This window comes from Strigops habroptila, chromosome 3, assembly GCF_004027225.2.
Source record: "Strigops habroptila isolate Jane chromosome 3, bStrHab1.2.pri, whole genome shotgun sequence".
NCBI classification, from domain to species: domain Eukaryota; kingdom Metazoa; phylum Chordata; class Aves; order Psittaciformes; family Psittacidae; genus Strigops; species Strigops habroptila.
In genome coordinates, this window is record NC_044279.2 from 12,480,442 (window position 1) to 12,506,144 (window position 25,703).

Here is a 25,703-nt window from a genome sequence, read left to right on the forward strand (position 1 = left end):
CTTGAGCAATGGTAAGTTGCACGCAGAGAATAGAAGTTCTGGCAGGCTCAAATTAATTGAGGAATAATATATGACATAAAGTTTGAAAATGATCATTCCATGCCTTAGGTTGATAATGAAGCAAAAGGCTAGACTCCCAATGCTGTCAATCACCATGCAAGGTGCAGTAGTCCCAGGCAACAGGTTGAGCTTGTTATTTTATTATTATACAGCAAAGACAGCCAGAGGCATGAAAATAACACACAAAGCATTCGAGAGCCATGAGACTTTTAAAAATACGAAAGTTGGTATCCATTGATATTTCTGTTGTTCGTGTTCTCTAAACTCAATTTATCCCAGTCAGGTTACAACCTCTGACCTACAGAATAACCTGTGCTCACGCAGTCTCCATGTCTCCTGTTTTCCTTCTCCCACATCAGCTCCCAGTTCTCATTGTGTTAGTAGTCAGTGGGAACAGTGCCTCTCTGCAAAGCACCAAAACCCAAGTATGGCAACAGCTCTGTGGGAAAGGGAGCAGCTCCAAACCTGCAGAGTGGTATTTGCACAAGAAAATAGATGCACATAGCTTGGCAAACATGAGTTAAACTACTTTTGTATCTAACAGTTATTTAAAATAGATGGAATGTTTCCTGTGCAGAATTTAACAAATTAGTCATTTAGATACAATAAGGGTTTAAAGAGCTGAGTATTTTCTTCGAGAGTTGCTAAAACCAATCCATAAATTACTATTTAATGATATTTCCTTTAATTTGTTCTCTGCAGATATTGCTTAGGTCATCTGAATTGGTTGTTTTGGAAGAAAAGAGTAAGTTTTTAAGCTTCACTGCATGAATAATCTGCAGCACTAAAATAAAGGAATAAAGTGGCAAGGTCCTTTTACATGTTTAGATGGCAAATTTCAAGAGTTACACTGTAAGTAATATAAACAATTTAAAGTGCAAGCAGAACTGTTGATGAAAGATCAAAATCTGACACTTATCACAACATAAGGGCCAGTTGTTGGGTTTTTTTTTTAAATAAAGTTCTTTCTATTCCACATGTACAGTAATTTGCTAGTGCTTTACTAATGCCTATTCTGTCATTTCCCAGGATACTCACTCTTGAGATACTGTGCTAAACTGCTTTTGAAAACTGGACCATGTAATCTGCTTTGTAGCAAAACAGCAGTTCTAGTAGGCTGTTTCACTTGACATAAAGTCAATTGATTGTCTGTTTAGTGAGAAGAGTGCTTCTGGACTTATACTACGGTACAATTTTAGGGTCTTTTTTTATATCATATGTTGTCTGAAGCCAAATATCTGTGCTCACATTGTGTTACTGTAGTATTTCAAACTTTATTTATAAGTTTAAGACAGTGCTAATTTTTAATCAGAACTCCTGGGTTTTTATTAAATCAAACATTGTATATGAATATATATTAGCAGAAAGAAAACCAGTAAGGTGACTGTCTACCTTACCTGGAATATCTGAATGATAGATACACATAACAAAAGATAAGATGACACCATATCCTAGATAAGTGTGACTAGGATGTCCACTGTGTAAAACTTAGTGTTATTAAATGGCATTAGGCAATTCTGCCTTAATTTCTTGGGCTCTAGTCATCATGATGCCTTCTCCATTATCAAAGTAAGTTATTAAAAGATAATGATCCCGTAATTAATAATTCATAAGACTGGCTTTAAAGTAATTATATTTTTAAGTTGTTAAATAAGCATCAGGTTCCTTTTTTTTCCCTGCTATATTTTGATAGTAATCTCTGTCTTAGACAAGCTCAGAATATTTCTTTTAATCCTCAAGGCTTAATTTTCTCTTTTTTTTCTGCCATAATGATGGCTGGGATTTGTTAATATAGTTATTGAAAATCAAGAATCTCATCTCATCAGATCTGAAATTGAAAAGATAGTCTTGAGGAAGAACGCATATTGCAGATATTATGGTAAAATCCCAGGACACAGCAATGTCACTACATCTGTGTTCTATGAGAGCAATTGGCCGATCATTAGCCATCGTGAGTGATGCAGCCATGCTCTGAAATTATTTGTTCTGCTGAGGTTACATGTACCATGTGGCCTTATGTCTCGTCTTCAGTTTAATCTGTACAGCATCCTTCCTGTAGTAGAAATGTGGTCAAGACTGTGGGTAGCCTCAGGAATACAACTCACAGATGTGTCAATGGCTCTTGAGACAGATGAGAACTTACTTTTCCTTTACAGAGATAAGAATAAAAACCCCAAAGAATTTACCAGGAATCGCATTGTCCTATTCTCAGGGGAAGTGGAGACCATACATCTTCACTGCTTTGCAGGAATATTTTACATATTTCTAAATGTTTCCCCTGTCCATCATTCTTTTCTCCTCAAGACTAACACAACTTGGTTTTCAGTCTTTCTGTATTTCTAATCTTGTTGTTTTGTTTTTGTCTTTTCTGTTTCCCATCTTCCTTGACATGAAATTCTCAAGACTGGGCACAGTACTCCTGATTCCACCTGAAGGTGGAAGGACCTGTATTGCATTTGTTTAATCTTCCTGCCTATTACAATGCTTGTTTTTCTTTTACAATAGTATCATTATTGATACAGTGATTAGACATCCCTCATGTCTCCATACCTCCATTGTATTTTCACTAGGAATTCTGCCTAGGCATTTGCTCCTCATCTTGTATTTTTACAGCTGATTGTGGCATTTTTCACCAGACAGATGCCACATATTTTGAAAAGCCAAGGTGAGGCAGGGCAGAGATTTGGGAGTGGTAGAAAAGGAGGGGACTTTAGGCCCCTTGGGATCCTACTTGTCTGCTGTGGGATGCAACTAAGCAAAACTTACGTTTGTGTCTCTTGCTAATTCATTTCTTCCCACAGACAGATTTACATTTCCAAACAGCATAAAACGATTGTAATGCTGCGTAGTTTAAGTGTGAGTTAAGATTGAGCAGCATTAGCTGCATATGGCTGTAGAGCTATAGACCATCACCCTGTTCAACACTGCATCTAATTTTTTTTTTTTCCACACTGTTTGAAATGTCTGTATGTGTCAGTGTCAGAAGTCTTTCTTTAAGATCATGAAAGCTGTATCTACCATTTCTCCCCAAGGAGCGGCACCTGTTACTCTGTCATTAAAAGAAATAAGATTCGTTTTGCACAATTTCTTCCTAAAAAATCTTGACAATTATTTATCACTTTTGAAGAGTTTACATGTAGGTTGTTTGATTACTGATCCCAACATGCTTCTAGGAATTAAAAGAATAGAAAGATATGAAGATACAATTTCATATGTTCTTCCTCCTCTTTTTTTACAAAAGATGTAATGGCCTAATTGAGCAAGTTATCAAATTATTTCAAAGGGAACTTAGGTGCTCAGAAATTAAGAATATAAAACTATCTAAAAACCTGAATCAGAGATACTTTGCTGAAACCAGGGCTGTGTCTGTCCTTTCAAAGTTTCTTTTCTCCATGAAGTCTCAAAGGTGTGACTGTTACCAGATATGAGTCTCCTTCATTGGTTCCCTCAGTAGCCTGGGTTTCATTTCATCAGGCTCTGCCAGTTGAGAATGGCTGCTTCATCTGAATTTTACCTGACCTGTTCTCTGCCCACTCTTCTCCATGTTCTTTAGCCCTATTGCTGATGTTAATTACATCAGTCACTTAATCACAAGTGATCTTTTTGCAGTAATGACTGAGGCAAAAAGAGTGCTAACTGCCTTGGGTTTTTTATGTGTCATGTACTATTAGCTTTCCTTCCTTCCCACATAGTGGAATGAGTCTGCTTTTGGTATTATTATTATTCTTGTTGTTGTTGTTATTATTATTATTATTATACTTACAGAAAGTTTTCTTGTCGCCTCTAATGCCCCTAGACTGACTGTTGTGTTTTTCTGCTAGATGCCCATTTGTTTTTCTGTGTTCATCATTAACAATTTAATCTAGTTCTTACCTTTTTTACAGTTCTATCTCATGCAGCAGACCATTGAAAAGTCAGGGCTTAATAAAAATGATCTCTAATTATACTATTTTTCTTTTTCATTAGAACAATTTGTGCTTGCATTCTTAGTATTGTTTATTTAATCTTTGCCAGATCTCCTGAAGTCCTTTTCCTTTACCATTGCTTGCCATAACATCGAATTTATTAATTCTGTGAGTCTATTAAAATCTGGAGGCTTTAAGGCCATTGTTGTTATTTTTTTTGCTCTTCTTTCTTGCTGTCCCAAGCATCACAAATTAGATCAATTTCACCCAAGTTGTCTCCCACCTCCTACGTGTTTCACAGAAGTATCTGCATAGTTCCATGCTCTGGTTGCAGTTATAGTGCATTTAAGGAATTGTAATCTTAAACTTTTTTGTAGACTACATTGTTGACATCTTTTAAAAACATGTTTTCTGTTTTTATTTTTTATAATTATTCAGAGACTTCAATATAGTTCATATAGTATTACTCAGAGCAACTGTATATATGTTTTTGATGATACAGAACAATACATCCTTAATTCCTTACTATCTTTATGAACGAGCTACAGTAGTCTCAGTCTTGTCTCTATTACACCAAATATGTATCATTTTGTTTAAATACTAGTGTGAAAGTTCACAGTTTGTTCTCAGTTCTCCTCTGATGATTGTCTGTGTCCCTATGATTTATATCTGTTGGTGAGTTTATGTTATTAGCCTTTGCGTAACCTAATGTAAAGCCATGCTCTCTAGGTCTCAGATTCATCTGCCCTCATTTTAACTATCTAGAAACTGAGAAACTAGACTAAGCAGGACTGAATTTGGTTTACCTAACTTAACATGCATGGTCATTTCAGTCATCTGACTACAATCCCATCTTAGTCAGTAGAGATTCGGTCAATATATTACAATTCTGCATTTATTTTAGTTGCAGTTCAGTTGGCCAAAAGAAGGGGTCTAACTACTTTTTCAGTGAGATCAAGCTTCATTTAAGTGCAACGTTAAAAAAGGATCCAAGGATGAGACCTTCTGTTGTCCACTGAGGAACAGGTTCCTGCCACAATTTTCAAAAGAAATAGTTCCTAAATGCACCATATGATAAAACACAGCTTACAAACACATCTAGTAGACCAATCTGCTGAATTTTTTTCATCTCCACAGATGAAGGAATCTCTTTCTTTAGTAGGACAAGTTCACTCAACTATCCTCTGTTTGAGCTAGTAGTAGTCAAGAAAAGATTGTGTTTTCTCCACTTTCATTAATAGTTCTGTGCATGGAAGTCCTGCTATATGATACTCATTCATGCAAGTGAACATATAGACTCTTAAGTGTGGAGATAAGTGTTCAACAATGTGGATAAGGCACATTTAGACTCCTAATATTGCACACCCAATCCACATTTAGCAGATCTTCTTGAGGTATATTTGTGGGTTTGTCTTATGTTTGTGTTCAGCAGATGTTTTAATTAGTGTCTCTAAGTTCTACTGCACTTGCTTAACTAAAAGTATGTGGACTGGACTTTGGGAGCTGGTAGTGGAGGAGATACTGCTGGACAATATCTTTAAAATTTCTCACTTTATGGAAAGTAAAATCAGTTAAAAGTGGAAGATCAAATACTGAAAAAAAACAGAGGAAAGGATCACTCCTTCCTGAATATATTCTTGTCACAGTGAGACACAACCACATTGGATATAGGTAGCATTTGGCATTGACTGTGGGAAACTGATCTTCCCACAGGTTCCATCAGTCACTTTCTATACAGCCACTTTCTATACAGTTAATAAATTGCTGTGAGTTTATGGATGTCATAATGATAACTTTGATTTATGGATATAGGTAAAACAGTGTATATACTTTTTTAATTGAAAAGGATTGTTTGTCTGTAGTAAAACAGCAGGATAGTTGCTTCGTGTGTGTATAGTTTGAAAAGTTAAGATACAAGACATTAGCGCTGCTGGATATGAAGCTGCCTTCTGCTCAGTGCTTACTGCTGGTCTGGAAGGACTCCTGGGACAGAATGAGCCAGAACTCTTTGGTTTGTTTCTTAGACCTTTATTAGTTTCTTGTTTCAGTTTGGGCTTATTGCTTTATTTTCTTTTATTGTGTTCCAGATAAAATGCATCATCAGAGAGACCCCTGTGTAAACCGAATAGAATTTCTCTTTATTTCAAGACTTGCAGTTCATTGTGTATTCCTTGGGGACTTGCACCCAGTAAATTCTCCACCATTAACTTGGATATTCAAAACTGTAATTTTTCTTCTCTTGTAGAATCAAGTGAACATGAAGAGAAGAGTACAGGTGTCTCAGGTGAGATATCTTCCACCCAACCTTGTCCTGCACCAGGATATACTCAGCCTGAGGAAGCAAAGGAGGATATGGATGTAACAAAGCAGACTAAGCCTGAAGAGAATGATGACTTGGGCCCACTGCCTGATAACTGGGAAATGGCTTATACAGAAAAGGGGGAAGTCTACTTTATTGAGTGAGTTTTATTTCTTCTCTTTCTAGTAGCTGTATCGTATTTAACTGTGTGGGGAAATGGTTTGTATGGTGAACTGGAGCATTGCACTCCTCATTAAAACAGCAGGGATGTTCTGACTGTCAAGGCTCCTGAGAGCTCGTGTCAATCCCTGCATTACTGACTTACATTGAAGCATGCTGTTTTTTAAGACTGGTAACTGGACTGCATAGCGCTTTGATGGCAGCAACTAAAGCTGTTGTTTCTTCTGTTGAAAAAAGTTTTTCCTGTTATTCTGGTGCTTATGGGATAGTAGCACAACTGGTTGGTTCTTCCTTATGTGGACAGAGGTGAAGAGGGATGAGATTTTTGCCAATTTAAGGAAAAAAAGATAGGCAGGCTAAAAAGTAGCCTCCATTAGAACACTACTACAGAGGTAGCACTAGCATTTATGTTTGCTTTAAGGAACTGCCTCAAACAATTTGGAATTGCCATTATTCTGATTATTAGTAGGTAAAAATAACATTTAGTGGTGTCACCTCTGCTTTAAGTAAGTCCCTTATTTCATGTAAAATTTTATGACTATCACATGAAACGTAAACAAATGATAAGTATAAAGTTTGTGCACATGATTTTGCATGAACACTGGCATGACCAAATATAGCTTCTGGCATATACAAAGCTGAAAAGAGCAGTAACTATTAAAACATAAGCGTCTTTCTTTGATGAAAGAAGCAAAAATATGCTTATTCTGGAAAAGGGTAATTATAGTAGCTTTGTCCAAGCAAGCAGAGAAGAACTAGCATAACCTCAGGGCAAGCTCAAACCCTAGTTTCCTTCTTACCTCACTCTCAAATTTAATTTTTCTGCATATATTGAATGCTCTGACAGAGAGCAGACTGAATTATGTGGCACTTTTATTTTACTTGTTGTAACAAAAGCTTGTGATATGTTTGGGGGGGTGGGAGACAGAATGATGGGTAGGAACTAACACACCAAACTACGACAGTGCTAAACACTGCAGCAGACAATTTCATAGAAAATAAATGTACATTTTGTAACAAATACAGTGAATGTTACAACTTACTTCCTTTCCTGGGAATGAGCTGGTTTACACTGCTGTTCTGACAGTGCTCATCATTCACTTCTACTAAATGAATGTTATGTAAAGCAGAGAAATCAATCAGAGGTGCAGACTGGACAGGAAGACTGTTGTAAGGGCTCCTTGCCTTTGGGATTATATTATTAAATGATGTAATTACAAAAAAGTGCAATTACACTTGTGTGAAAATATCAGATCATTTACTAGAATCTTAGCAAAGGAAAAACTTTGATCATTTGAGTTTTCACATTGCACAGTCTTCACAGGGTTAAGTAGGAATGTAATGCTGTGGGGATGCTGTTAAATTGCCTCTTTGTTTACAAGTCACTTTGGTTAATGGCATGAAGAGACTCCATTTGCTTTCACAAAAAAACGGAAAGATAAAAAGACAACAAAAACCTATTTGTCTGACAACATCTCCCTGAACAGTAGTATAGATTGTACTAGATTATTAAATAATAGATGAAAACCAAATATTTTTAAAGTGTACATCACAATGGGTGGAAAAAAGTCATACTAGGCAGCAGCTTTTATTGCTTTATTTGAGGTTCATATGAATTGTGCCTTTAAACCCTAAGGACTTCAAGCAATAAGCAATCTCAAGTTCCAGGTTATAACAGATATATCCCAGAGGTCTTAGATTTCATGATGGCATTTACATTCATTCACCTCAGACTAACCTCTAAAATTTTGTATGTGAGCTCATTTATCAAAACTGCCATCAGGGGTAAGGTGGCAGATTTACAGTGAGAGAGGGAGTAACTTCGTAAGAAGAAAGATAACTGTCTGTAGACAGTATTATTTATTTGTTAATCATTAATGGCCCAGTTAACATTTTGCAAAGCACACTGGAAGGAATTTCCTCTACCTCAAGGACTAAACAAAAATAAAAAGTCGTATACTACATTCCCTGCATGGTTCAGAGGATGGTTATATTTCAGAGAATGGCTTGGTCTGTTTCTTCCTTTCTTTCCCATTTTTGACATAGGTGCATGACCTTATGTTTACCTATATTAGCATTCACAGACAGAACAGGAAGAGCATCCCTTCTTACTGCATAATACTTGCTACTGTTTTTCAGGAGAGCTACTTAAGTACATTTCTTGGGCTGTTTCCAGCCTCCCTTACTTAGGAATTCAAATTTTCAAATAGAGGCACACACGACACATAGGAGTCCATCTCCTACATTTTATTTCATTGAGAACATACACTAATGAGAACGTTCGGTAATTAAAACACTGTATATTAATTGGAATAACACTAAAGAAACCTCCAGTTCTTCTCCTTCTTTCCTGCTTTAAATACAGCTAATGAGTGTGACCTATTTTGGCGCGCTTAAAAAAATCGTAACCATCACTGAGTTTTAGTTTTACCCTCTCCCAGGGCTAAGGAAGGGCTGAAATTCCCCATAGCCTTCAGACCTCATCTTGCCAGCTACTCTCAAACCACATACTAGAAACATGAGCATCATGTTGTCCTCCTAATGTCAGCAGATATTGGCTGTGTTGGATCTCAGGCAATCGGTGTTTCCTATGTTGGTCCAGTACAGTGTTGAAGGGAATACAAAAGGACCAAGGTTCTCGGTTCATCTGTTATCATGTGCAGTCAGCATTAAATGCAGCCCTTGCCCAATTCTCCAACTCCATCAGATACCATTACATTATAGACTGTCCCATAGAGTTGGTTACAGATCATGATACTTATTTATAAGAGGCAGAATTGATTTTGCCTCTCCAGCCCTCTGTTCACCTGTAGGCAGCAGAGCTTTCTGGAAGGTGTGCAGGGAGAATAAGACATTAAACCAGGAAGAGCTGCAGTTTGTGAAGCTCAGCTACAACGAAGCCTTGAAGAATAGTCTCAAGGATATTACATAGCCCATAACTAAAGCTATTTAATTCTATACTGTTCCAAAGCACATCCAGTTTCCTTTGCTTATACTACATTAAGAATTGTTTTGTTAGTAGAGGGAAGTCTAGAATAAACTCTCACCTCTTTAATACATCTTTAAAGGATCATCTTTGACTTGTAGTGATGGTTTTTAGGACAATTTGACCACATGAGGTTTAACAAACCACTTTTCAATACGTCTTAGATTCAGTCTCTTCCTACTTCAACACCTACTTCTCCAAGCAGCATAGTCAACATTGCTTTTTGGACCTTTTGCAGTATCTTTTCTAGTTGTTAAAGCATCTTTTTTTATGAGGGCACCGTAAAAGACTACAAACCAGCTATAAAATAGTCCTCTGCCAAGGACTCTCCTCTTCACGGTAAAAAACAGCCATTAAGTTTTTGAATACAACTGGTGCTATTTCAGGTGTTACCTGATAAGAAGTACATTGGAAAAGTAAAATCCTGACCTAGTTTGTTTCTAGGAATATTGCTGCTGGCTTCAATGGGATCAGTATTTCTTCTTAGTAGTTTTTAACGTAAGAAAGTCTTTTGACTGCAGGAATAAGATGTTCATCCTAACATCTTTCTTACCTAAAGAGTTATGATATATTTAGCTATTCCTGCTTGCTCCATCAGTTCACCATCAGAAAGCAGGATATATTAATTAGTCCCGGCTACACCATTAGATTTGATAACTCTTATCTTTTACGCTAGAAGGTACTAGAAGTACTGAGGTGGAAGTACACCCTCCTACCTGCTTGAGATTGCTTCCATATCCTGCAGTAGTTACCCGATCTCTTATAAGCTAGGTTGGCATTTTTGTGAGTATTACATTCTCAGTGTATCAGTGCTTAATATTGAATTTTGCCATGTTTTGGTTATATGTATTTCTGCTACTTTAATTAAGTAGCAATTAAGATGAAGGATATTTTTTTCACGTACTGTTTTAATATTTACTTCCGATGGGTTTGTTCTTTGGGAAACAAGCCATCTTGTGCCAGTATGACTTTATTGTTTGGACAATTCTGAATCATCAGGAGTCTTGTGAATATGATTGTAGATGTCTGCAATTCTTTATCCTTGCTTATATGTTGTATTGAATTTGTCAGTTTTGGTCGGCATAACAATGATCAGATCTTCAATGCTCTTTGGACTTCAACGTGACATACACTGGGACAGGCAACAGAAAAGATTTCTCTTGATTTCTTTCCCTGAGACCACTTCCTTGCCTCATGTCACATTAATTAAGAATGGGGAGATGGTAGAACTGGAAAGAATTTGGGGAATGCTGATTTTTTTTCTTCTCTTGTCTTTTGATGTTATAAAGACATTTTCAGTCTGCACTACTGGTGTCCTGTCCCTTGCTCTCACTTGCTGTTTTTATCTATGCTGACATCCATGTCAAAGTGCCAGCTCAACTCCTGTTGCCTTTCCTCACTTTCTTATGTCTTTTCTTTCCTCTGTTGCTCTGCTCTGCAGAATTCCTCTTCCAACACCTTTACTCTGGTGTTTGTAGTGGTATTATAATTTTTCTCCTTTCTGTTTATTGAGCTGCAAGATTCAACTCACCTGTCTTGCCATAGTATAGCCATCATAGCCATCTAGTATAAACCAGTTGCTAAGACTCTTTCTGTGGTCAATGGAGAGAGGTAATTACCTCCAGAAGCTGGTTCATCCAGTCCAAAGATAAGGGCAGAATTAATTTGCCTAAATATAGATGCTTCTACCAGTAAAGATGCTCTTAGATATCAAAGAGTATGTCTGCAATAGTATGTAATTTGTGTCAAGAATACACCTTTGAAGCAAATCTGGCTGTCTCCATGAACTGTAATTTGGTTCACATTTCGGAGTACATGAACTGGATTCCTTTCAGCTGAAACTAAAAAGTTGACCTCTAGGAGTGTACTGAATTGTGTCCAACCCCTGAACCCCTGAACTCAGTCCGTGAAACCAAAGTTGAGTTAAAAACATTCTGGATTCCTACTGATCTAAACCGTGTCCGTATCAATAGACTGCAGAGTGAGACACTTAGTGCTGATGACCCAGCATCCACAGCTACTAGATCTTTTCAGGTGCCATGAGCTGCATGCCAGTATATGGTTTGTAGTGCATTAAGTGAGCTCTTGCTGTGCATCCTCTGGTTTAAATTCAGGTGAAAGAAGCTTACAAGCTGTGAGAATGCTCAGTGTGTAAATGAAGATAACTGGGAGATTCACTTGAAAAGTGACCTCCTAATCTGAGCCAAAACACTACTGTAAAGGCATACAAATAGCCCAAGACCTCTCCATGAGCATGGCAGATGTGACACAGAACCTGACAAAACCAGCCCCCTTCTTGGAGTGGCAGCCAGTGGCCATTTGGGAGATGCCACAGCAGCTACTGTGTCACTATCAGCAGCACATGGTTAGGTCCCCAGTCCCACTGGAACATAGGTAAGATAAATTATTCTGTGTAGATGCCTCTCCCTTGAATAGACAGTAATCCTACACAATTTAACTCTGTAATTTCTAGGCGGCTGAAGTTGCATGAGATGAAGCCTATTCTTTGTCAGAAATTAACTGCCTGAGTCAAAGAGAGAGATTTAAATAGCAGAATTTACAGGAGACTTTAGGCATTTATGTATTCAAAAAAAAATCTTACATAAGCGTATTCTGCTCCTGCAGATGCATAGAGACACCACCACTGTATCTGGACTGAATATGTAAGTGCTTATCTACTGCCTAAGGCCATCTCGGGTTTCACAGGATAGGCACCTCCAAACCTGTGTCTCTTAAGGACCACATACTCTGAGCGCATCTAACAGATTGACAGTATGAAATGCAACACAAAATAGCAGTCATAGCTGCTGCCATTCAAACCATTGCCAGAGGACGACTCCTTTTTTTGCCTGTCCCTACATGTGTGCAAGAAGTTTGAGTAGTACCCCAAATGAATTGCAAAATTGCCATTTTAACGCTGTTTTACAGTCACTGTCCCCCTACACACACAGTACTTGAAAATCATTATTGTGCTATCTGAAAAACTCTGCAGATCTATCGATCTTAGGCATGCAAAGAGGAGGGAGAAGTAAGCATTTTAGAAGTCAGGTGGCCTACAGTGCACTTTGGTTTTCTCTGTGTCATACACTCTTCTTTGCTCAAGCTGTTTTATTGAGGACCATCTTGAATCTAAGATATTCACAATAAAAACCCAAACAAACCCATATGTGCTGTCCCCAAATACACTGCAGCAGCACATTGGTAAATACCCATTTCAAAATGCCTTTCACAATAATGTGCAAATTACATACCTTGCAAGACTCACAATTTAGAATAGGTTTGTAGTGTTTTCAAAAGACATTAAGGCTATTACTGTCAGTAACTACATTCTGTATTCCCTTCAAAAGTGTTTCGAGAGATTGTCTGAGGGCTTTGTTAGTACAAGAAACTTTATCTGTCAAAGTGCTTTAAACTGACAGATTGCTAACACAAATCCATTATATTAAAATCTTAAGTAAAATAATATACTGTCTAAAAAATAATTAGGGAGGAAAAAAAAAAGAGAATACATTGTTAAATGAGAAAAGCCACACTCCTAATGTTTTTTTACTTCCTAAAGGTGTGGAAGAGAATCCAGTGAGATTCCTGGAGAGGCTCTGCTCCTGGTATCTAGCTCCAGTGATAATGGAAAACTGGGGCATAAACAGTCTCTGTGAAGTCTTAAGAACACAGATACAGAGAAAATCTGAAGAACAGGAGGTTGAGTCAGGGTGTCTGGGAAGTATTCTGACCTTTCTTTCACACCGTTTAAAGCAGCTGAAGAATATTTTTTTCTGCATATGTTTAAAATTGTCTATAACTGATACTGGAGGACTATGATCATAATAAACTCTTTTTGCTGGGTGCAAATACTTGGCAAAGAGGGAATATTTAAGCTAGCACAGCGATAATTATTTTATTGACTTTTGGCTACAATACTAAGCTCCACTGCTTTACTGAGTGACTATTTTTTTAATTACCTTTCAAATTGGCAATACATTTCAGGCCTATAAGCCTATTTTGTATAGCAGGTAACAAATTAGGGTTAATTTAAAAATCTCATGCTATTCCCATGCTCTGCCTGCCTGAAGCAAAACCAAAGGGATTCTTGACTGCTTTCGTTAGCTGCTTTCAAAGTTTCCAAAATTAGGTATTTGCTCTTGATTTTAAGACAGATTGTAAGATATGCATAGTTGATTTGCCAGCACTTGTCACTTAGCTCAGTCATCCTAGCTAGTAGTCAAGATCATTGAAATTGTGTCAGGTTGGACTTCCTAAACTTGCCCTTTAATGATGAGGTATGGTTATTGCTGAGTAATGAAGCAATGGGCAGTGGAAAACGCTGGTGGAGCTACAGCTGTATTTCTCACAGGGTGCTTTTGTTGCATCACTTCACTCTCATTCAGCCAGTGACAACTGCTCAGGCTGCCTGTTTGTGCATTTATTCCACAACTGCCACTGCTGTTCATCTGCAATTCATTCATAACTAATCTATAAATCCCCAGCCCCTTTTCCTTCTGGTTTGTCTGTAAGGCTTCCCAAATGGACACTCATGATTAGACCTAGTGGTAAAGCAGTTTATACACTGCACATTTTGCAAGGTTCTTAGTGCTCAGAAAGCATCAATATGCACAGCTCACGTGTAAACGTTATTTCTGCCATTGGTGTTAATTTGGCCATTTTACTGTTCCTTCTGTCCTCTTTCCCATAGTTAAAGCTTTCCTATCAAGGCTTCTTTTAAATGGTATTAAGAACTGTTTAGAAAGTAAATATTGCTTCTGTTTAGCTTTTATAGATTATAGTCCATTGCAGAGCTGAAGAGGGAAAAGACAGAGCCCCGGGATGCAGTGGAGGTGACATCTTTCCTGAGGTGTCCCTGCAGCCTGTTCTGGGACATTCAGCAAGCCAGCATCACTGTGTTTTTGTTCTTCCTCTCATTCCCAACATATTCTACCTGCGTGGGGAAGAATCTGAGCCTCTTTTGTTTCTGTGGTTGGCTAACCCCAGTTGTAGTCCTTGCTGGAAGACAAGTAGCAAGAGGTTACTCTGAACAACACTGCATAGTGCTAGCATGGCACCCTCTGTGGCAAAAGCAGCAGCACTTCAAAATCCACAACTTGAAAGCTGGCACAAGGAAGGCTGGAAGAGTACCCTGCCAAATAAACCTCCTGCGTAGGACAGAAGTAGATGTGTATAAAAAATTACTATGCTGTAATTCAGGGCTACTGAGAGCAGCACAAGTCATGTCTGTCCTCTTTGTAGGAGTGTTTGCGTGTTGTGCACCTAGTTGCTAAGATGATCCAAGCAATCAGTACGATGTAGCACTAAATAGGTCATTGACGGCACTGCATAGGTGTTAGAAGACAGGCGGGTTCGATTCTGTCTTCTTTCAAGCAGGGTCTGTCTTCAGAGCAAGAAAAGATTTTTTTACCCACTGAAGCACTTGTCTAGAAGCACTTAAAGTCCCATTGCATTGCGTGTTTAGTATAGATGATAACGTGGAGAGGCAGGGCAAGGGAGCAAGCATGGAGATGGGTAAGGAGGAAATGGGTGATTTTCAAAAGATACTTTTTTCCTTCAGTTATTTGTTATAGATAAAAGTTCTTGCAGATGAGTTTTGCTTCTCCCAAGTAGCTGAATGTGTTTGAGAGACAGTAACTAGAAGAGGAGATTGACCGCTGTAAGAGCTGATACAGATGATGTAGCATCTTCATTCTCTGAAATTTTACTGCAGACTGAAGGATCACTTGTCTGTTGGAAAAGCTGTTGATTTTTTAATTTGTTTATGCTTTTGTTTAGAATGGGCACAGTGCACAAAACTGGAAGACATCAGTCCTGGGTTTATGGAAGCCCAATTTGTGCTGAAGGGAAGCATAACTGCTTCTTCTTGTTCTCAGTTTTAACAAAAGCCTTGGAGGCTGTAATTCAACTAATTCACATTTTTAAACATTAATACTGAACTGGGCTTGTTTTCATCTTGGCACCTATCTTTACAGATGCCTGAAAACGCATTTCTCAGGTCTACACTAGAATGTCATAGGGGTGTTTCTAGGGCTGGTGAATTGGTCTGTTTCTGATGGTGGACTTGTGAGGAAAACACTAGGCAGCTGACTTGCAGCAGAGCTGGCTTCTGGGACTGACTCTGCCACTGGCTTGTTTGGTGGCTATGGACAGTCACTTGATGACTCTGTGACTCCATTTTCCCACCTTAAAACCAGGAGAAATTATTTTTATTTCCTTTGTAAACTGCTTTGAGATCTGCTTTATACACAGCAAACATTACTAATAGTAGTCATATATATAATACTCTTCTAAAGCCGTAGGAAACTATCTGTGAATCTGGCTTAGTCCCTTCAACCAGTGGGGGTCCCTAAAACCATTCAGAATTAGTAGCTGGGAGATTCGCTGTTGTACAGACATGCCTAAGCTCCAGAGATGCGACTGCAGCTCCAACAGGTATGTCCAAGCTTGCTATGAGCTCTGGCACTGCTAATGGGGCACCCGTGGCATTGTGCAGCTCAGCGTGTGCTGCTGTCTGCACCCAAGTAGCTCGATAGACACCGGGGTGGTCAGCCCGTGCTGAGCTCCACACTGCTGCAGTGGCATTGTTGCTGCTACCTCCCCTAGTTAATTTAAAGCTGCGGTATAAAAATACACCCTACAAGAGACCACAGGCTTCAGAGAAAGTACCTTAGTTACATTTGCTATCAAGCATGGGCTGCTGCCATTGTTTCACATTACCTTATCTTTGGCTTATCATTCTCATACTCTGCAAACACAGTTCTGGTGTCAAAGTAAGGAAAGGTTTTGTTCATCCTTTTCACCTGTCGTGAATGGTGTTCCAGACTAAAGGCATGCTTACAATAGGAATTTAAATGCCTTGATTTTCATTTTTGTTGCCACTTTATCTGTGCATAACTCTGATCTACCCTTTTTTCCCATTCATAAAGGTGGAGGATACTTTAGCATGGTGACAATAATGCTGAGAAGTAGGTAGTATCACTGTTTTTAGAGAAAGAGAGAAATCGAGGCAGAGGAAAAGTTATCTGCCATGGGCTAAACAGGGTATCAAGGTGGAAGAAGGAACTTGCTCTAGGCATTTATTTTTCATTAGGAGAATCAGTGGTGTTTGGACCACATGGACCACAGTTCATCAGTAACTCATCAATTACCAATTGCATACTAAGCCATTTTATGCCAGGTCCCCTGGTTTTGTACACCTTATATCAATGCTTTTAAGAAAAGTCTTAAGTACACTTTGAAATGACACAGCAAATTAATAATAAACGAAATAATTCAGTACTCTATGAGCATCCTCCTAGATGTATCAGATAAATAAAACATGGGTTAGAAGTGTCTCTGAATGATGGTATTGTAGGAAAGGCATCTCAAAAAATAAAAGGAGTAATGATCACATCCTTTTCTGGTTTATAGTCTTCCTTTCTTAATATCGTTAAAATAATTGGCTCCAAATTCAAATGCTTATGGGAAAGGTATACATTGAAAAGATCTGGGTTTAAGTCTCATTAGCTGTGCAAAGTATCAATTCATTTGGCAAAATATTCTCCTAGAAAACTGTTTGTGCCAGTTCAACGCTGTTTGATGGCTGATTCCTCAAAGATCTATTCTGAGTATAGAAAGGAGACGCGTGATTCATTCAGCTTGTGCATATCTATTTTACCTCGATAGAAGGATTATATATGGGGAGATAAAGGTTTGTTAAGCAAAGTATCATTAATCACTCTGTCCGGAAATGTAGACTTTGCAGGAGCGTGCTGTAATTTGCATCACTTTTGCTGTGCCTTGCCAGTGCTGCTGGTGAGAAATAACAAACCTGTATTTATGAAAAGGACAGGTTTAAGATGAAAATAATTCTATCTGAAAACTGTGAGAATGGTACAGAATCCTGTCGCCTGCACTCGTTCAACGGGAGAACACTGTATTTGTAATAAATTCCTTTTGCTCTGGATGAGTTCTGCATTTTCAATGAGGTTAACTTGGCAACATTCGAGTTGATTTTAATAAAAATAGCTTCTTTGAGGACAGGGAGCTGAGGTTGCCAAATTTACAGCTGCCTTGCACAATTACTCTTACACCTCCTTCAGGGCTACTTAGAACCAGTAAGCAAATTAAGTGTATCGATTGCAATTTTGTTGGACTAACCCTTTTTTCTTAAGGAATAAACTTGATTCCTTTCAGTATGTGTCTGCTCAGAGTGATCTCTTTTCTTTTCAGCCATAACACAAAGACAACATCATGGCTGGATCCACGACTTGCGAAAAAGGCTAAACCTCCAGAAGAGTGCAAAGAAAATGGTAGGTTATTAAGTTTTCGTTGCTGTTCAGAGGGGATTTGCCTTTGTGTGTGTGTGTCTCTCTCAGTTCTTACAAAAATCAGACATTTAGGGGAATGATGAAAGGTGTTTAATTGCTGCTTTGGTTAGAAGCCATAAGTGATACCAGTTCTCAGTGTGCCATGTGTTTCTGCTTTTTATTCCCCTTTCTGATGCTATCCAAAGCTAAGGATCACAAGTGTGTTTTCTGCCTGTTGTGTGTGTGACTCCGGGACTGACCCTCTCCCTCATCTCCTACAGAGAACTTTGGTCTGCAGAACAGAATCCCTTTTCAGATTCTGAGCTTTAATCTACAGGCGATTCAATGCATAAGGGAAACTAGCAGCACCGTGGGAATATGAATATTGTTTGATTTGTATTTAAAGGTACAGTGCTATCCTATTTAGTAGCCAATTTAAACAAATAGTGTCTGATAAAACAGGGTGTGGGAGGGAGAAAAGAGATCAGTGTCTGTCAGAGTTCAAGGCTGGATTTGGGGGGTACTGCATTGTTAATGGTTTAAAATTTAACAGCGTGAATACTGTTGAGGATGCTTAAAGGAGCTGTAGCTGTCGTGCAGGAGAGATGACAATATTGACAGACTCAGAGATATGAAATAATACAGTTCATATCAAACTATCTTATATGCATTTAGTATAATTTCTGTTTTTCCTCTGGTAAAGTTTCAGTAATCAAAATCGTGTAATAAAGGCAAAGTAAAAATGCATTGTAATAGATCTTTTTCTGAGGAGGCTTTTTCTATTGTTTTATAGTGCAGTGTCAGTTCAATTAGCCAGTTAAAAAGTGGTGATTTCTAAAGACTGCTACTTATTTTATTGTTGTGAGATACAGAGGATTAAATGCATGCATGCTATGTGCATTAATGCAAATAATTTTAAATTATTTAAAATGTGTTAATAGGTTTTCATGTCCTGCATCTGATTTATTTTAAATTTTCAGAGATACATTCATTTGGTTAATGTAAATACTATTAGCAGAAAGAAAACTCAGTGCCGGTTTGGGTTGATAAAGAGGTCACTGAGGAATTGCTGGCTGTATGAAATGCAGGGTCAGTGTTTTGGTAAAGAATGTTCCTGGGATTTTTTTGTAAATGGCTTCATTTTGAAAGATTGCTGTATTCCAAAAATCCCTTCCTTATTTCAGCAATAATTCTGACGTTCTATTCTGACATCAGAAATTACATGTCTGAATGATTTTGTGATGCTTATACTAGCACTGACAACACAGGCTCCCAGAGTAAATTCTACAGTGAATACAACAGAAGTGTGTTACTGAAACAAAACAAGGGCACAGGACTTTTGCATTCTAAATCTCTCACATTACTTATGTGAATCTATATCTTTGCCTGCTCCTTGAAGAATACTAGTGGCAAAACCAGAAGAAAAATCCACCCGTATCTATGGAGTAACATATCGCAGACTTACTTGGAGTAAATGTGTTGGTTTTTTTTTCCTGTTAGCTGTTATATATACTGAGATCACCACAAGCACTGAGATATTAAAAAAAATCCAGCCAACAAAAAAGTATCTGAAACAATTTAAAATGAAAGTGCTGTTAAAGAAACAGTGTTATTTTGTAGTTATTTGACTACTGGATTATCAAATGACTATAGTATGCTGGGTCATGTTGTTCTTGTAAGGGTTGCTCAGCTCATTAATGTGAAGTACTTGAAGCATAAAAGACTTTAGGGAGAGATTTTCTGTTCTTAGAGATTCTTCTTGCAACATCCTCTCTTTTCGTAAGATTCTTTGGTTGTTCAAGAATGTGAACTTGTTTTTTTCAATCCAATACCTGTAGAAGAAAAGGTTCTTAAAAATTACTAATATGCCATAAAATGACTGTACCTTGCCACTGAGGTCCAAAACCAGGAACTTTGTTATAGCACATGGGGATTTGGAATTCTTATTCAGATTTAATGTCAGATCAAGGATTAATTTCACACATGCTTCAGCTATGGCTTGGTAGATGTTTTTTATGCCAAACATCTACTGTTACACTTTATGATATATTCTGGCACATTCTACTCAGAGAAACAGAATTTTAGACAGACATCAGTGTTTAGATAAGAAATGATACTTACCTTGCTGCTTTATCGCTATCTGCCTAACTTGTTTTCATTGACATTCATATTGTCACATCTGAAACTTACATTGATTCTCTGAGATACATTATGATGTCCTTATCACTTATAAGACTCTGCTATCAGGTTTTCATTCTGAACAACCCAACTTTTATGTTCTCCTTTCAGTGCAAATCCTGCCAAATCATAGAATTATGGAATGGTTAGGGTTCCTTCTTCATTCTGCCACCAGCATGAAGTTTCCACATCAGACAACATTCACACAGTGCACAATATTTGACTCCTGATGTTCTGGGCTAGTGATACTGAGGGCCCCCTCCGCTCCAGGCATTTCCTCTCTTCCATTTTCAGCTCTTTAATACTCCTTTGCCAAATTCAATTTCTTCATTTTCTCTGGCTTCTATCTGCAAACCCCAGTGCTTGTTCATTTCTCTTTGCAAAATCTGAACCAACCTTCCAGCACATCCCTCCCCTTGAAAAATTTTCACATGCCTTTGCCAAGAGATTGACAAGCTCTACCAAGTCAAGCTTTCTTGGCATCTGTGCTGGGGACTCTTTCTGTTTTCCTTTAATGATACCCACTGCTCTAAACCCTTTTGCGGGTCAGGAGGTTTTAAGGGTTGATATTTATTTGTTTCTCTGTCATGTAACTTCTGTGTGAATTTCAACAAATTACTTTAGCTTTTGCTCTGTCAGATCTACTTAGATGGCAGGTCTTTGAAGCAAGAATTGCCTCTTACTCTCTGATTACATGGTGCCTATCTGAGTTTCATAATAGCGTTAAGCAGAAATAGCTGGCAATTCTTCACTAAGAACTAGAATTTTTTATACATTTCCTCCAGAAAATCTTAAATTCATTAAAAATAATTGTATTTTCTCTCCTGGAAATATGAATTAAGTATTTGGGCTTTCTGAATTGGAATGTTTCTCTTAAATTATTCCTTTTTTCTTTTTCCCCATCAAAATTGGTTAACCAATTTTTATCGGTAGTGTACTATGGAAGTTACAGTTCTGCTCCCTTTGTTTCTGAGCTAGATTCACTGGTTGCTACATTTCCTGTAAAGTGATATTGCATAGCAGACTCACAGGATTTGCCAGATTACAGATATATTATGTGAGTGGTCTACTAACAGAGTCTGTTCTTTGGTAGAGAATATGGAAAAGAATGACAAGTCCCATAAGGCAGTAAAGAATTTAGTTTAATATTGAAAGGCAGTTCAGCCTTAATGACATGAAATATCTGAGGTTTTAGAAAGTTCATTTTTGGTTAAGGAATGTAGTAATTAAATTTTTCAAATTCTTTAATTCATTTTATGGAAATTTCCATTCTGGGGAAAAGTGAACATTTACTTCTTTATCCAATTTGGGGATTAAAGACCTGTTGAAATTTCCTGGGATCAGATATGTCAGATTTCACTTATTTCATTACTACAAATTTCACATATTTCATTACCAATCTATCCCAACCAGTAGTCTCCATCACTCTTAACCCATGCCTTCCTTTTTATGTCAACCTCCTTTCTCCTTCGTTTTCAAATCCCAGTAGGCTTAAAACTATAAATAAAGCTTTGATTTCACCTAGCATTCATCTGTCATCTGTCTTTTTATCTTCTCTACACCCACCAACTTGACTGCAAAGTATGGATGTTTATTTAGGGTGAGCTGAGTTGCCTTTAAACTTCATTGACTGTGAATGTCAGCTCTACATTGACAATTAGAGGGCACAGATACCTGACTTACACATCTATGTAGACAGACATTTAGGTATCTTCACCTTGAACTGAACCCCACTATCCTGTCACATTTCGTCAGGTTATCCCTTTCCCCATTGCTGTAGTCAAAGGTGATACCTTTTGGTGAGATCACTGCCACGCACAGCTTCAGATTCTTCATGCCAAAGACACACAGATCTACCCATGTCCTCTTCATCTTTCTTTCCTAGTTGAGCCCCTTGATGTCTCCTATTGGATATCTCCTGTCTTGAGCATATCCTCCAAGCGAATTCCTTTTTGCTAGCAGCAATACTTTCCACCTCCATACATCCTTGCCTTGCCACTTCATGGCATATAGGACTTCTCCCTTTTATTTTTCATCCAGGCAGCAGTGTTCTTATTCAAGGCTTTCTGTGGCACATGCAGTGTGTCACAGCACATGCGGTCACAAATTCAGGAATTCAGCTCCCTTTCCTACTTTGAGAACATTGTCATCATCTTGAACAATCATCTCTAAACATTTCAGAATTTCTCAAAAAAAGGAAAGCTGTAGATTTTTTGCTCGAACTGATTTTTTTTAAACATCTGTATTTATATATTTAATATGATTCTTCCATAAAAATAAATAAGGAAGTAAATAAATAAATACATAAATCCAGACGACAAGTGTTAAATTTGGAATCATAAGGGCAATCACTGATTGCGCTCTCTGTATTCTCAAGGGTATAACTATCCCAGGAAACCAATAATTTTTCACATGAGTAAATAGACCCACTTTTCCTTACTTTTTCCTGAAACTTTATGTAGTGCATTTTTAGCTGGACATGTCTCTAGTGAGACACAGGAACACCTTTGTTCACTGCATTTTCAGTTTGGAAACATCTGAGTGTTGCTGAGATTTAAGATAAAATGTTTTCAAACCATTTTGTGTGACATTTCTTGAGTGCTTTAATGCTGGAAAGTACTTCTCAAAACCTCACCATTTAACATACAGTCCCTCTTCATGTTCCTGGTCTAAGCTACTGCCTCACCATTCTTATATGCCCCTGTCTAACCCTGGAAATGATTGAAGCCCAGCAATTAGTCTTGACTATTTTGCTTGTTTCCAGCAGATATTCCTCCTTCATAAACCATCTAACTGATAGAAACTAGACTCGAACTTCCAGTGACAGGAAAGGGCACCTCTGTTGTTATAACTCCACAAATATAAACAGGAATCCAAACCTGTTTTTCTCAAATTTCACCAGACCTTGTTAAAATTAATAACTTTTCATAATATCTTTAGTTTGTTTGACAGTTGGCATGAAAGAAATAAAAATCTAGGACTGTCTTTCTCATCTTGCTTACATTTACTACATTTTGTATTTCTTGCTAAGAGTTCAGACCATGATTAACCATTGCGTATATCCATATATTATGCATAAAATTCAATCTACTCTACTGCTGTAAAAAAACAAGAGTTTAAATTCATTGGGATTTTTTGTATTTGCTGTCTGATACTTTTCTTCTTCCTTTGAGAATATTGCTTATATGGAATAAAAATAAATAATGAAAAGAAAAAATAAACAATTGGCATTATCATTGATCTCCGTAATTCCTGCTTCATGATGAACATCTTAAAAATCAATTTGTGTTTGAAACTGTTTTGTCTTATTTACAAATAATTTTTATTTTCAGTTGTAAAGATTTTGCAACTGAACATATAAAATGAGTAAAAAATGGTCTCCAAACTGGAGAGCTTGGTTTCTTGTTTGAATTCATACTGCCAACCTATCAGTATTTTTTTCACAAAAAAATAGATGTGACTCAGAGTGCTTTGTGACACAAGCAGTATCTTCAGTACTTTTAGACACACTTTTTTTCTTATTTCTACGACATTTTTGAGCATTTCTGTCACCATCAAACTGTATACACCTCCTGTCTCTATACACCTCCTTCCTTTTAGTAAGTGCAGGTTTCTCTATAGTTAAGCATGTGAATAAACCTATCCAACATCGCAAGTTAAGTTAATCACAAACATAACAAATAATTTGTCATTGTTTACCTGATTCTTCACTATGCTGTAGTAAAACATATCAACCCTTCGTATTACTGTTTCGTGGATGCATAGGCATGCTGGTGTTGTGGGTAAAGCATTACTTCTTGATTCTCTTACATGTATTTTCACTAGAAACTGAGTAGTGAACTTTCATCTTACATGGATACCATTTGTGTCTGGCAATTCCCACTAGTGGCAATCTATAGCAGATAAATACATATATACAACTAGGTTTTCATTTGATTGAAATAGCAGTAGCCTGGAGTTTGAAACCAAATCTTTGAGCAGTCTAGGGTACAAAGGGGTGTGGGACTTTTTGGCTGATTGGGATGAATCCCAATCAGTAGCAGAGAGTTACATAGGAAATTTGGACAGAGCAGTGCTGTACATGGATAGAAGAGGACATGGAATGATGAGGAAGTGCCCTACACTGTTGAGTGGACAGAGCGTTAGCAGGACACCCTGCAACTCCAGATCAAGCCCCTGTTTCTGCTGAATGTATGGATCCTAGTATGAACTGGGAGAGAAGGCGAGCTTTTGGGTTTAATCTAGTGCTGTGTGACCCTGAGCACTGTGTTTGTCTCTCAACATGGTATTCAGCCTCATTGCTTCCTAAAACTTTTCTCTCAGTGGCTTGTCAAAGGCTTATTTTACTTATTTTTTTGTCAAGTTGTCTCTGCAAACCGGATTGGCTTGTGCAGGCCAGACAAGTACCTGCTGAGCTCAGGGTATAACATTATCTGATGAAGGGGCAATGTGTTTATCTTTAAGATAGCTGTGTCTTGACTAAATTTACTTGAAAACTAGCAATACATTCAGACTTCAACAGTGGGAAACTGTGAGCAGACAGACAATATGAACCCATAAAGTTCATTTCCTGAGGAAACCAAAGTAGAAAGAGATACCATCTTCAGAAAAGTAGGGTTTTTTCTTGATCAAAACAAGAACTCCTAAAATATGCAAGTCATGATTGATATCTAATGCTAAGTGCTAGTTGCGTTGTGTGTTAAATGGTACCATTTGTGCCACTATAGTAAGGGGTCTACAAATATTACTATTTTAAACTTTCTTTCCAGGCAATTATACCTGCTGTTGGAAATATGTTGAGGAGAGTCTCTTTTTTAGACTTTGTACCAGCATAGCTTAATTCTTTTTCTCAAATGCTGGAATGTTGTTGATGGTCAAATAGGTCACTATAAAATAATGCTTTTATGTAGAGTGAGCTATGACTATATGAAAAGAAACTTTTGCTTATTTTGTTAACAGTTCATATGTGCGTTTTTTTCAGGAAAGCTGTGTTGGAGAATTTTAGCTTACTGTTAATTTATAACATGTACCTAAGCCACAGATAAGTAAAGGCCACAGAAGTGTCCATCTCCGGTGCAGTTTTCAGTCCATGGTCCATGGCAGCCATGCAGTTCGTAAAACTTTAGTTAGTCTGTATTATCTTTTATTATTCCTTTTGGCCTCAGATAGTAAAAAACAGCTGCCAACCACATTGAAAAGACTTTCTGTCTATCTTCCTAGCCATCTCATATGAAATTTCAGAAATATTTAATGTAGGTTTAATTCTCCTTCACTGAAGCCATTTGGAGGCTGAAGTCTAAATGGTAGTTAATATTTTTCATGAAAAACACAGAATGGACATTTTAAGTGATTTCAAGTGGGAGAGGAAGCATCATGCACAGTCACGATGAGTAGGAAATAGCTGATGAGGTGCTCTCTCTGTGATGGGAAAAGCAAAGCATTCCTCATCATAGCTGATGTGAGCACTTACCAGATACTTGCTGCAACACCTGATATGTGGTGACCCAGTGCCTGAAAGGGAATCCAGATCCCCGCCATGGGAATTTATTTGAGGATAGGGAATCGAATACAAAATGACAAGCCAGAAGGGCTGCACAGTGAGGAGGGAGAGAGCTGAGGACAGAGAAGTGGAAAGGTTAATCACAAGCTTGCATCTCAAATCTTGATCCTCTCCAGAGCTTAGCAAAATAGTCAAGGCTCTGAAGTATCAAATGCACCTAAAAGCCAGAGTCTTGCCTCCTCTTGCATTCTCTCTTGAAGATGTAGCTTATACATCTTCAAAGTTTCTCAAAAAAAAAAAAAAA

General features: G+C 37.7%; 1 protein-coding gene across 8 annotated transcripts in view; it reads left to right on the top strand.

Moving 5' to 3' along the window:
* The window catches only part of MAGI2 (membrane associated guanylate kinase, WW and PDZ domain containing 2), a 737,601-nt gene that overhangs the window by 491,707 nt on the left and 220,191 nt on the right, over positions 1-25,703 (top strand). For all 8 annotated transcript variants that reach the window (XM_030478640.1, XM_030478639.1, XM_030478638.1 and 5 more), the window contains 2 exons: positions 6,211-6,424; positions 17,645-17,724. In XM_030478640.1, coding sequence (XP_030334500.1) covers positions 6,211-6,424; positions 17,645-17,724 — 294 coding nt within the window. The remainder of the gene's footprint in view (positions 1-6,210; positions 6,425-17,644; positions 17,725-25,703) is intronic.